The sequence below is a fragment of the Cryptotermes secundus genome, unplaced genomic scaffold (genome assembly GCF_002891405.2).
Source record: "Cryptotermes secundus unplaced genomic scaffold, Csec_1.0 scaffold1345, whole genome shotgun sequence".
In the NCBI taxonomy this organism is placed as follows: domain Eukaryota; kingdom Metazoa; phylum Arthropoda; class Insecta; order Blattodea; family Kalotermitidae; genus Cryptotermes; species Cryptotermes secundus.
Window position 1 is genome coordinate 214,052 of NW_019738986.1, and position 14,539 is coordinate 228,590.

General features: G+C 41.3%; 1 protein-coding gene across 3 annotated transcripts in view; it reads right to left on the reverse strand.

Annotated features, from left to right (window-relative positions):
* Nucleotides 1–13,947, reverse strand: part of LOC111871559 (advillin) — a 97,895-nt gene extending 83,948 nt beyond the window's left edge. Inside the window, exon 1 of one of the 3 annotated variants that reach the window (XM_023864755.2) lies at nt 13,770–13,947. In XM_023864755.2, the coding sequence (XP_023720523.2) occupies nt 13,770–13,937 (168 nt within the window). In that variant the 5' untranslated portion in view covers nt 13,938–13,947. Of the gene's footprint in view, nt 1–2,772; nt 2,891–13,769 lie in introns of those variants that run through there. The other 2 variants (XM_023864756.2, XM_023864757.2) reach the window with 2 other exon arrangements.
* Nucleotides 13,948–14,539: the final 592 nt, after the last annotated feature.

Genomic DNA, 14,539 nt, shown 5'->3' on the forward strand with positions numbered 1-14,539 from the left:
TGCTTTCACTTGTATACTTGCCCTTCCCCCCTTCCCTCTCTGCTCACACACAGCTGTGTTATTTCCAGTCTGCTTTTACCGTTCTCACGGTCTTGTCGCTTGCAGATTTCTTATACTTTTTCTTCTACCCTGAAGATGGAGGCGATACGTTCCTCCGAAACGTCGGTTAACACCACATATACACGGTGCCAAATCCCAGAAGACTGCTTTTTTCCAAGAGCAGGAAAACTGAATATTAAACCGAGAAAAACACACTTGTATATTATTATAAAAATTCACTGCACAAAAACTAAAGACACACGGGTTGTTCGCTCTGCCACTGAAATGAATAAGAAACGTGGTCAGTGGTCCCAGCTTTAGTCCCAACCAAAGAGAGATGGGTTTGGTGGGGAGGAGGAGGAGAATGCTCAGACAGCAGGTAAGCAGGACAACAGTCCACCCTGAAACACAGGTCTGAGATGCAATGGGCCGACCAAAAGAAAATGTCCTTGGAAAAAGCTACTCAAATCGTTGGTTATTCACCTCTGCCTTACAAAGGGAAGGTACCGTTACGGTACCAACAGTCCCGTTCAATTTTACTTCAACCATGGACCTCAAGTGCCAAAGATATACATTGCAAATATCCCAGGTGTGAGGAACATGATAAGATAAACTTTAATGAAAATAAACTATCCCGCGGACCCCGGGGGGGGTTCGCGGACCACAGGTTAGGAACCGCTGTTATAAGGCATGAATTGGATTTAACGGGGACATGATAAGCTCCAATCCTGTTTGTTGTGTTAAAGTTTCGAGTTCTACTACTAGAAGCACAGCCGTGCCCCTTCCCTTAAATCAACGTATGCTGTACTTTGAAATCGAACATGCCCTGCATAAAGTATAAGTTAAGCGCACATTCCGTCCCATACAGTGTCGTCAGTGTATGCATCATTATCCACTTAGTATATTGTGGCTTCGGAAATTGAAACAAAAAGCAATCGAAACGGTCGGTTCCACACTCTGAACAGGCGGTCAGCATCACTCACTTTTTGTGCATCAACTCACAGCAATCGTTGTAATTTACTAATGGTTTGGATAGAGCTTGGGGTTTTATGAACAGAAGCAGATTAAGTTTGACTAAAATCACCCAAGTTGCATTGGAAAAAATTGTTATAAGCATATCCACTTATCTGTCAACCCGTGGGAAAATTCCAGTACCGCTTTGGTGGAACAGATAAATTTTCACGTTAATTACTGCGCCAGAGTTACTGGTTAGTGACAGTCCGTTGTTTCTATACTTGATTAATAACAGTGTAATGATGGGCTTATGTAGCGTCATAGGTTACAAGATAATTGTAACTGGTGATTTGGTAAGGCTATGGGGGAAAAGAAATTGTCTCGTAATTTAAAATATTATCCCCAAATTGTCATAGAAGTTCTTAGGAAAATCACGAAATGCCCAGTCAGGATAGCTAGTCTCCCGGCAGATATTCTAAAAAAAAAATCTCCTGAGTACAAAGCAGAGTTCTGAGCATTGCAGCAAGAACCTTGGTTTCGTTGTTTCCCGGTTTATACAATGTTTGTATCTACTTCAGTTATTTTGCGTAAAATAAGTTTTTGAACTGTGTCTGCGGCCGGGGAATTTTGAATTGACCATAGGTATTGTCAGAATAATGGTTTCTCCTTTTGAATTGAGCATATCCGTGTGCAATGTCACAATGATGGACGATGGGAAAGGCTAGATTGCATGACTTATTAGACCGATTGACAACAACCGTGGAACTTTAGCTATGATAATAAGTCAGTCGTATTAACAATGAATTCACCTACTTGATAAATACATTTTTGGTGAAATTTGGAGTAGCTGGAAGAGTTAACGTTGGCATATTTAGGCTCCCTGGAAACATATATACAAATATCTCTCACTATATGACAGAGTTCATAAGATATTAGGTTTTCACACTGTACAATGACTGATTGATCTCTGGTTCTTCTGGGTGTAATGTGTTGAATGCCCGACGGCAGCAGCAACATAAGTAGTAAGGGTATCAGTATCAGTAGTAGCGACAGAAGTAGTAGTACTCGTGGTAATGTTGTGTAGAAAGAAATTACCGGATATTCAGAGGAATTTGCTGTCATATCTTAACAATAGGAGTGTAGTACTTCAGCTACAGTTGGGACACAATTCTGATACGCTAACCTAGGTCACATGTGTCATCATTTATTATTATTTACATGAACAATAGCACAAATTATACTGTGCGCAGGGGCAGATAATTCTACTTCTTTCTCGCAGAAATAGTCTTCGCCTCCTCAGATTTCGTGTTCCTATCATACTTCAGGGTTTTCCCTTCATCCATAAGACGTAGGTAGTTAATCTTGCGAAATATCGGAGATTAAATCTACTAAATGTTGTTGCCCGAAAGGCTTTGTAATCGACGATTGATTTATAGGAATATTGCTTTAATGGACGTTACAGAAACGTGATAATGAGAAAACTGACAAATTAACATTGAAATTAAACGGCATGCCATCTGTACGTGCGTCAAGCCTCTTCCTGCTGTTGGTTATGAAAATGGTAGACTATATTTGTTGACGATTTTAGTGTTCATTTTTTTTTTGCCTAAGTCCAAGTTCACGTAGGTCATTCCATGAGATCAAAAGACCCCGGTATTAAAGAACCTTTGACAAAATTTAACGTCATATAATATAGTACATTTGTGATGATTTTCTGAGGCCATGAGGTCATCAGATACTGCTGTAGTTTATCAGAATTGTTTAGTTTAGATTTCCTACCTGAGTTGCTGATACCAGACAGAACGGAACGTCAGAGAGAGTGATGTATTACCTGGTGTGAAGGCAAAAGCAATTTACTAGCGAATGTCCCGTCAGGCCTCGAAATGAAATGGCTCGATTGAGTGTCCTCAAGTTATTGATGCTTCGAAATCTAATCTAATCTTGTGGTACCCTGCAGTTTGTTGGAGATATGAGGCATTGATTACTGGATCTATTCACTGAAGGTAGAGGCCGGTTATATAAGGAGTTCTGTTTCACGAACTTTAGGTACCTCATATGTTCAAATCTCGTAACTAGAAAGTAGAGCAAACCCTATCTGTAAATATAATCAACAAACTATAATAGGGTAAAATTCAAATTTTTGTAAAAGAAGGTAAGTAAGTTCATGGAGAAAATAAGATCAGAAAAAGAAGAAAGCAGTCTTCTGGGATTTGGCACCGTGTATATGTGGTGTTAACCGACGTTTCGGAGGAACGTATCNCAGAAGACTGCTTTCTTCATAGTCACCGCCGTGAAAGCCTCAAATCTTACAAGATCAGATCAGATTGGCAATTGTTTTTACCGCTCAATTCAGATCTTCTGTCTTTATAAACCTCTGTCCTTCATAAACCTTATTTTTACAAGGAAATTTAAAAAATGGGGATTATTTATGTCCCCCAGGAATATTTCTGGTGGTTTCAACCCTATCTCCTAGCACTCTAATACCACGCTGATGCCACTTTTATGTCTTCTTTCATAAGCTATTTTGTGATTCTTCACCTCCTGAAGGTAAATGATGCGAAGCAATTCACTTTAACACCAACTATTCAAGTCCCGATTGAGTCCCTGCTGCTCTGGGAGATAGATTGACAGGTAGGTTAATGGCTGTGTTAATGCCAGGCTGTAGGACCGACTGACTAACTCAAAGTCTGACTAGATCGCTGGCTGGATGGTCAATCGTCTAATAGATTAACTGACTGAACTCCTGACTGAAAGATTGGCTGCATGGACGACCGACTGACTGTTGGATCGACTGGATGATCGACTGACTGGGTGGCTGAACGACTGATTAGTTATTTGGTTAATAACCGGCTAGTTGGCTGCTTGACTAATTGTACGTATGGCTGACTGACTGGCTGGAGGACCGACTGACTGACTGGAAGACCGACTGACTGATTGAGTGATTGGCTGCTTGGATGCCCAAATGAATGACTAGCTGGATAACCTACTAACTAATCGCCTGAATAACTGACTGTCTGGATGACAGACTGACTAACTGATCATCTGACTGACTAGCTGAATAAATTACTACGTTTCTGGTGGATTACAGGATTACAGAATGATTGACAGTCTGATCATCTGACGGAATGGCTGGCTGGATGACCGGCTGCCTAACTAATCGTCTGATAGACTGGCTAACTTGGTGAGTAACTAACATTTTCCGAACTGGTTTCTCTACACTAGGTTTCGTTATTAAATTCTGTTCTCTATTTCATGTTTCAGCCACGCATAATAACCCAAATAAATGACGCATCAATTGATTTTCTCTTTACGTTATTTTTTCTTTCATTTTCCCCATTCATACATTCTGCATATAACTTTGTTTTGAAATGTCTGTAATCCTCTTTCCTTCCCTTAGATGAAAGCCATATCAGCTTGAAAAGTTTATATCCAGCATTTTCTTTGAAGGTTACGCAGTATGCGTTTTAACAAAGACAAAGGTGTTAAAGGGCATTATTATCTGAATCAAGACCTCATATGTAAGCATACTTTGTATACTCCCAAAGTTCATATCATTCGGAAAGCGAGAACTGATATGGGGTTTTGAAGTTTAACCATTTCCACACTTGAGTATATTTTTTAATATAAATATCTTCGTTTGCAATTTATATGGCTGTTTTCAATGTTTAGTACCAATGGCACAGCAGAGAGTCCGTTTAAAGCATGGGAGAGACGAGAAATCCACACGGAATATTCGTTGGAAAACCTGATGAGTGGAAGGCTTAGGGATAGATGGGAAGAGAATACGTGTATTACTTTTCTTATCGTCGAAATAGGATATGGGGATGTGGACTGAATTCGTATGGCTTAGGATACGATACTTGGTATTCCTGCCTACAGATCCAGAGGTCCGTGTTCGATCCTCGGCACTACCAGATTTTCTGATAAGTAGTGGGTCTGGAACGGGGTCCACTCAGCCTCGTGAGGATAGTTGGGGAGCTATTTCAAGGAAATAGCGGCTCCGGTCTAGAAAACCGAAATTAACGGCTATGGGGATTCGTTGTGCTGACCACGCGACATGCACTATCAGTTAAAGCTGGCACTAACCTCGTCGACAAGCGGCGGTCGCTCGGTTGGTAGAGTTCGCTTGCGGCCTCAAACCACGGAGTTTGTAAGATAGGATACAATTGCGGGCTCGTGATTTCTATATGGCGGAGGAATTTCGTGAATAGCTGAGCGACTGCTAGTTTCTGAAAAAGGACGCGGCTGAACGGAGTTAAATATTTATAACAAAATGAATTAAAAATTGACTTCTTGTTTTTCTGAATCGGTACTTATAACTCAAATTTCCATGTTTACTTTTGACAATTCGAAACTCTCACCGAACCGCACAGCATTCTGAATTTTTGTTTTCCCGTTTCTTTGTGAAACTATGATATTACAGGCTCAAATTATATTTTTTGATTAAATTAAAATCTTATTTTCCAGATCTCTATAAATTAGCCAGATTTTCTGCATCTGACAATAACTACAAATTATTAACTTTTTTCTTGGCGATTAATCAATCATTTCTTAGACACTAACGAAGATGACACAACGGCTTACGCCACAGATCGGCGAGATTCTCTTGTCTATGCGCGTCATAGCATTCTTTGAAGTGCACTTTGATATACTGTAAAGTGTTTGTCGTCGGTTATTTCTTTGTATTTTGCTATCGTAGTTGGCATTATCTACCTCATTGCGACATGCTGGAATTTAGATAATTATGAAAGTGGTTTAATTTTACTTCAGTAACTTGCATTTACTTGGAAATTGTTTCATAACTATGATTGCAAATTCAGAACCGCTACTCTTGACTCGAACCGCAACAGGGACTTGCCACTCACACTCACCAATTACGACGTCTTCTACGCACTTTTTACACATTATAGTCTACTTTCCTCGTGTTACAAGCAGAAAGAGAAGGGATGTTTAAAGTGTGCAGGAGGGGGTGAACATTGCCTAAATATATTTCCCTGGATATATTTTTACTACGTTTTCGATGTTCAGATTGATATATATTCATATACACGCGCACAAAGAGCGTTCGCCACGAAGATGTATAGACCTGTAAGGGGAGTCTTCGGACAGTTTTATGCATAGGTAACCTTTGTACTACAAGGAGATGAACTTCATATTCAAGCTCTGGCATTTTAGTCACGCGAGACGCTCTGCTACCCGTTGCATACGAAGCTGGTTGGATCCCAGAATAGGTCTGGGTGGGCTGTCACTGTCGGGAGTCAAATCCAGTCTTTCAACCAGTAACCAGAACTTGTAAAAAGTTGGCTGGATCAGGATGGCGTCCATCGGCGGGATTCTTTTGCGAACAGAGAATTTATTGAAGAACTCTAGGATTTATTTGATTCTTGGGTTATTTACATACAAGATTCAACCTAATTTGTATATAACGTCGAATGGAAGGAGAACGCCTTTGTAGTCTAATGGTCAGAGCTCCTGGCTACAGATCCAGAGGTTCAGGGATCGAGTCCCGGCGCTACCAGATTTTCTGAAAAGTAGTCGGTCTGGAACGGTGTCCACTCAGCCTCGTGAGGATAATTGAGGAGTTATTTCAAGGAAATAGAGGCTCCGGTGTGGAAAACCGAGATTAATGGCCGTGGGGATCCCTTGAGCTGACCGTGCGACACCTCTATCCGCAAAAGTTGGCACTTACTTCGCCGACAAGTGACGGTCCCTCGTTCATTATAGTTCGTTTGCGGACTACAAGCTATGGAGTTTGTTTTGTTTGTCGAATGGAAGGAAGTTCGTGAATGATGAATTGGTATTGAGAGTAATATCCCGGCATTTTCCCGAAGGGATGGACAAAATCCATTAGAAATCTCATTATAGCCTATTTTGGGGCTGACGCTTTAAACCCATATCTCCAGAATACGAAGCAGAAATGCTAATTGCTCAAGCACTTTCTGTGGTAGCTCCTCAAGGAGACTTTGTAATGGTTACAATATGTTTATTTTCACATCCTATATACGTAAATTTACGTTTAGGTTAAACAACTTCAGAGTTGCGTTGGCAACACTGTATGAACCCGTGAGACCAGGTAAAACTACCGTATCCGGAAAAAATCGGAGATTCATTCGTCCTTGGCAGAAGCCTTACAACAACAGTGGTGAACTGAATGGACGGTGATTTCATAACTTCTCTTCCGCCCCGGATCTACGCCATTATCATGCCATCCTCACTCGCAAGACTTACCGCTTTCAAATTATGTTGCTTATGGAGTCTTAGTTTTTCAAAATGTTTCAATCAACACGATGAAACTACCTGAAACCATAAATTAGTAATTATAGAATTCAGTAATCCATTTCTGTACGTAACTTAACATTAACATTCATGAGGAAACAACAGACAATGCTGTTTGGATTGTAAAAGGAATTCATAAATAACAAAGGAATTAAACGAACAATGCCTCTCGGAATCCATGGAAAGTTGCAGATCTAACTGAAAAAAAAAATCATCGAATCCCCACTCAAGAATGATCATCGCCATTGTAAAATAGCCATTCATGAGTCGTAGCTTTCCTTAGAAATGTTTTCTAGATTTGATTCAATTTTCACTTCTTTGGATTCCGCTACAATACATTCTTTTAATGAGCAATGTCATCAGCCTTCAGTTCAAGCCCCAACCTGGAGGACCAGGCCTCTGCATTTATGTTCCCCCGTGACAGGGCAACACAGTTGTGTCCCGAGGCAGAGGATTTTCTTTTCGTCTTCTTCTGCGACTCGCAGGGCTGCGGTGGAACTGTTCTAGTCAGCCACCACAGGGGAACTCGCTCAAGAAAACAATTCAGATTCTCTGTTATGAACAAGCATGACGAAGATAGCTAGGGAGACCCTACATTCAACCCTGGTATGAGACTGTAGCAAGTAACTAGGCCCAGATTTGATAATGATTCTTTGGTTATGGTTATGATGATGATCTATATGAAATTTGTTTCAGCCGATATAATGATTGTTGGTATAGTCAGGGTTTGATTCCCGGCAGGAGTAGGATATTTCTCTTCAGCACAGAATATAGGCCCACTCAGTCTCCTACACAACGAGCACCGGCGGTAAAGCGGCCGGGGCTTGAAGCTTATCGCTCACATCTACCCAGTGCCGAGGTTAAAAATGCTGGAGGCTGCATCTCCACTCTCCCATGTCTTCATTTCATGGCAGTTAATTGAGCGCAGACTTAAGATGCAACCTCATAAGGTCACACCCTCTGTAATTGTGAACGTATAGAGCCATAGTTTTCAGTACTATGAAATCGTAATGGTGCTGCCTGCGATTTTGAGTGCACACTCGTTAGCTGCGGGTACTATTAGTTCTGCTGATAGGTGGATCTGCCAAAAATAATATGTCTGCTATCGTCATTTTCATCAAAAATATTAATTTAGAAGGGCTGCCTGAAGCCTGTACTTTTTATGGGACTGATCCCATTTGTTCTCTACGAGTCTCCTTGTGTCACATGTCACAAGCTGGTTCGCGACTTACTGCTTGCTCTGCATGTCACCTACTTTCTTGCTTGGCTCACTCTTCGAACCCCCAAACGGGGGTAGTGCGTTCCTCCGAAACGTTGAACATATGCCTGACTGCACTGTGTTACATCCAAGAAGATAACATTCTTATTCAAGCAGGAGGCGAAATATTACGTTCTAAGATCCACAACCTAATTATTTCTATTTGGCATAAGGAAAAATTGCCTGATCAGTGGCAGGAGCCTATTACTGTACCAGTTCACAAGAAGGGTGATAAAACTGACTGTAGTAATTATGGGGGGATACCACTGCTATCAACTTCATATAAAATTTTGTCCAATATTCTTCTTTCAAGGTTAAGTCCATATATAGATGAAATTATTTGGGATCATCAGTGTGGGTTTCGACGTAACAGATCAACTACAGATCAGATCTTTTGCATTCATCAGATATTGGAGAAAAAATGGGAGTACAATGAGACAGTACATCAGCTATTCATAGACTTCAAGAAAGCCTACGTTTCAGTTAGGAGGGAAGTATTGTACAATATTCTGATAGAGTTTGGGATACCCATGAAACTAGTTAGGTTGATTAAAATGCGTTTAAACGAAGCGTATAGTAAAGTCCGTGTAGGTAAACATTTGTCTGATAAATTTCCTATCCAGAATGGTCTAAAACAAGGAGATGCTTTATCCCCACTCCTTTTCATCTTTTCCTTAGAATATGCAATTAGGAAGGTCCAGGGAAACCAAGTGGGACTGAAATTAAACGGGACACATCAGCTGTTGGTCTACGCCGATGATGTGAATCTACTGGGTGATAATGTAGATACCATAAAGAAAAACACACAAACTTTAATTGATGCAAGTAAAGAGGTTGGTCTAGAAGTAATCACAGAGAAAACTAAGTATATGTTGCTGTCTCATCACCAAAATGCAGGGCAAAATCATGATATAAAGATAGGAAACAGATGTTTTGAAATTTTGGTACAGTTCAGATATTTAGGAACAACGATAACAGATCGAAACCTGATTCAGGAGGAAATTAAGAGGCGATTGAACTCGGGCAATGCTTGCTACCATTCAGTCCAGAACCTTTTGTCTTCTCGTTTGCTGTCCAAAAACATAAAAATTAGAATATACAAAACTATAATTTTGCCTGTGGTTCTGTATGGGTGTGAAACTTGGTCTCTGANCGTATAGGATATTGGTGGGAAAGCCAGAAGGAAAGAGACCACAGGGAAGACCAAGGCGTAGGTGGGTGGACAATATTAGAATGGCTCTTAGAGAAATAGGATGGGATGGGATGGACTGGATAAATCTGGCTCAGGATAGGGACCAGTGGAGGGCTGTTGTGAACACGGTGATGAACCTTCGGGTTCCATAAAATGCTGGGAAATTCTAGAGTAGCTACAGAATTGGCGGCTCCTCAAGAAGGGCTCAGCTCCATGAGCAAGTAAGTAAGTAAGTAAGTAAGTCATTGCCGTGAGAACCTCAGATCCAATGTTTTGTTTGAAATTTCTTCAACGCTGTGTGTTATGACTAGGTAACAAGTATCAAAAGCGGAGCCTCTAGTTTCGTACGCAATTTTTGAGCATGCTTCAGACCAGTCTTCGTACAAAACTTCATAGATCGGTTTAAATGATATATCTCCATAAAGTCTTATACTAAAAATACAATATATTTCACCCTGCTGTCGCGTTGATTTTTCTTTTCCCAACCATTGAGCATCGGGGACTCTTTCCCAGGGGGTAAAGCAGCCGGAGCGTAAGTCTGACAACTCACCTCCAACCAGTACCGAGGTCAAGAAAATGTCGGTCTGTACATCCACTCCCTCATGCTTCTTCATGTTGGATGCTTAATTAGTTAATCACAGGGATAACTCAACCTTTTACCTTTACAAAAGTAAACCTCACTTAATGGTTCATATTTTCTTGATCTGTCACTGCACAACACTTCCGGACTTTACATCCCGTGGCGCTGGTTTATTTCACACGTCAAGAGTTCGCAGGGCCGTCGTGTCACTAGTATCTGTGACAGGTAAATAAACACACAGCAAACCATCGCGGCGGATAAAAAACATGGGGCAAAAATCTATTCGTTCTAGAGCTCTGTAGTGCTATGACGGGGGAGGGGGTGATGAGCATGACGCTACGGCCGTTTATCTCTAGGAAAAGTATCTCCATACCGACTAGACAGAAAGCAGGGTATGCCTCAGAGTCGCTCAGAACACTGAGCGAAAATAAAAACCTTTGCGTTTTCTGTCACAAACGAGGCACGGTCTTTAATCTAGTCCCCTTGCATTAAAGGTAAAAATTCTTCTTAATACGAGTATGTTTGCCTAACACCGTAAAAGGGATTATTTCAACTGAGATATTAATCCTGGTATTTTACTTTAAGACTGGGCAGGTTTAAACTGCTAAAATTTGGTTTTCACTGGAGTCAGGATAGCTTAGCCAGTATAGCGACCGACTGTGGGCTGGACGGTCGATGTTCGATTCCCAGTAGGGGCAAGAAGTTTTTCTCTACTTCGCAGCTGTGGGGCCCACCCAACTTTCTAGCTAATGGGTAAAGCGGCCGAGGTGAGAAGCTGACCACTCACCTTCATCTAGTGACGAGGTGAAGAACGGTGAAGCTACAACCCGACTCACCACATTGCTTAATTAATTATTTACCTTTTACCTGACCTAGACTACAAGACTGATCTATCGGTGTTACCAACACATAAAGATTAATACAATTTTTTCCGTACTACTTTTGCAGTCGAGTGTATTCGGTGAAAGTGCTTCTAGATCTTTACTTGTTAAGCACCCTTGCGATCCCACAGAACCAATAATTATCCAATTACATTACAACAACATCCGTTCACTTACCAAGACAAAATAATAATACGTAGCGATGCACATTGTGAAAGAACACCCTGGTAGAACGTTTTCTCTCAAATGAGTGTACTTACCCGCCATGCGTGAGATTTCTTGCATCGTGAAAGTTGTTAACTGTCATGAAATTCATTTGCCCTAAAATATTTATTTTTGAGAACCTGGATAAGAAAAAAGAGGCGGGTAAGAATTCTTGTAAAAAGATAAATTTTCCTTGCACTTACATAATTAAGTACTACGCCATTAAGGCGTATTGGGAAGCGGATATATATAGATCAAGAACTGTCTCACCGCAATGAATAGTGTAATATTTCCAAAGGCGTACCTTATACCCTCCAAATTTGAGAAGGATTTTCCCTAGCGTTATATGTGTCCCTGCCTGATCTTAGTTTAATTTGTGTTTAACATTGGTTTAACAGACATGCAAAGAGTGAGTCTCTCTATAAGCAGTCTCTTCTGTTGGTACACAATTCGTGCAGTAATTCTGTAATTGCTTCACACGAACTGACTTGCATTTGAAGGCTGCCAGATTCTAATCTGGCTCGGAGCGCAAATTGCTGACTGATTCTTTCGCGACTTATTCAGTCTTTTCCTACTTTGTGACGAACACTTCCTGCTTTATTGCTGTTATTTCACCGACCGTCGCGGTCAAGTGGGCACAGGTTGCATTTCTGCTTCGTATTCGTTAGATCCAAGGTTAAATTATCGTCTCGGAGACTGGCTTTCCTGACTGACATTCTTCAGGTTTTTCTCAGACCCTCCAGGCAAATGCCTGGTCATGACCGCTTTCTTCCACATGCTTCCCAGTTCACTGTTCTGTAATCATCCCACAATTCCATGCCATATGTTGGTCTGACCTAACTAAACTGAGCTAAACTGAGCATAACTAAATAAAATAAATATTTTCACTTAACGTGCTAAGAAGCCTTTCGACTGATACGACGGTCATTTTAATGTGTCAGTTACTTCATAGGACGTAGTGTAACTAAGTGCAACAGATACAAGCTGGAAAACGTGACCTAAAGTATTTTCGGGATGTGAGACAGGTACAGTTAAAGACCAAGATCTAGTATAGGAACTTTCTAGAGAAGATAATATTAAATATTTCTTCAAGAAACTTTTTTTATGAAACTAAAAGATCCATTACCGGTGTTCACCGAACACAGCCATTTCACCCTATCTCGGAGTCAGATGAATTTAGTTCACGCCTTCACACCCTATTCCTCCATTTTAATATTATCCTCCCTTCTGAGTTTAGGTACCATAAGTTTATCCTCCTTTTAAAATTTTCAACAAGATTTCTGCATTTATTCCCATTTCATGTATGTCTTGCCCTCCTCGTTTTTCTTTGGTCAGTTACTACAAGGGTAGAAGGTGAAGAATAGAAATTATGAAGGTCCACATTATGTAATTTTCTCTGTTTTCTGTTATTTCGTCTCTCTTTCCCCCCACCCTTGGCACTACAGCCCCAGTGGGCCTAGGCCTACCTCCATGAACTTCTCCGTTCACTTCGGTTTTTCTAGATCTTACACATTCGGTAGGACTCCTTGGGCGGGTGATCAGCTCGTCGCAAGGCCTCTACCTGTACATAAGCACAGAAAAACGCACACACACAAACTAGACATCCATGCCCTGAGTGGGATTCAAACCCACGATCCCGGTCTCCAAGCGAGGTAAAACAGTACATGCTTTAGACCGCTCGGCTACCGTTACCGGCTTCGTCTCTCTTAACTAACTAAGTAATAACTGAAACTGATTAACCAACTTAAATAAGCAGCCTTCTTTAGAAGATAATATTCGCTCCACTAGTCGAGAAATTCCACGTCTCGTATTATCCCGACCCCGTTTGCACAAGTGTCTGCCAGAGGAACGCTTCCCGAATCGCACAAATTCGCAGTCCATACTGTACTGCCCTGTTTCTTTTTAACATTTCTTTCCATGTACGCCTAGGCTTTCTACGTTAACTCTTCTTCTCTCTTACTTGTGGGTATACCAGGTTCGAATCAAGACTGGAACGTTAACTCTATTTCTGAGGTTTCCGGGTTTTTGGTTAGTTCTATCAGGCTAAAAATTTAAAGTTGTCCTTGAGCTCAATTAAGCATCGTGCCATGAAGGATTGCGGGGGAAAGGAAGCAAAATTGGGCAATCTTAACCTCGGCATTAGTCGGGCATGAGGAAAGCTCCATACTCTGCGGGATTCGAACCCCGGATGTCCATGCCCTAGCCAGTCACCATATAACGGCTTAGTTACTCCGTACCATCCGTTCACACTGATACCAGTTCGATTCTTTTAAATAACTTCACGACCGCTTCCACTTCGAAATCCTTGTTGCTCTCACATTCTATTCAAAGCCAGGAAAACTCTAAAATTGTAGAATGTCGGCGCACTTCACACGAGGAACTTACCACCGGCGGCATTGTAGGTGAGATCACAAAGACACGGTGGTTTCTCTCTTGACGTCCTTGCTTCAAACCTTGACGAGCATGGTTATCATGATATTTTGCGTCGCACTGTGCCAGTGACCACTGACCACACTGCTCACCTGGACACGCTGTCTCATTCTGCCGCAACATGTGGATATTCTCGCTCCTTGGGTACAACAATAAAGCAAGGCCTCCCCAGCAATAGCTTGCTCCACGGATGGTTACCTCTGACGTCGGTTAATGGTGCGGCGTGCTCAACCACTCATGACAATTTTACCAGCCAGTGACTTCCAGTTGATTCTTCCTATCTGTGTAGCAACGCGTGACCCAGCTTTGTGCGTTTTCTTTTTCCTTTTTTGTGAAATGTACCGGACTACCATCGGTCTTAGTCTGTAGACTGGCAACTACTTATGCAGGGAATTACACAACTGTAATTCAAATCCTCGCTTTGCAAAATTCGGTGTGTTACTCCATGGTAAGCTTAAGTATACAGTACAATAGTGTCAGGCAAGAGTACAAAATTTGACATTAATTTGGCACGTATTTCTGTTTTGTATTCGGGAGGACGCCTGTTAGAATCTCGGTCCGGAGTTCGGGTATCCAGCAATACGTTATTCCCTTTTGTAGTTTTCTAAATCTCCACAAACGTGTTGTGACATGATATTTACTCGGCCTGCTGGGATATTTTTTAAAAGAGCACTACGTCTTCTTTCCATACCCTTCCGTCTTCATGTTCTACAGTCCACCTACCG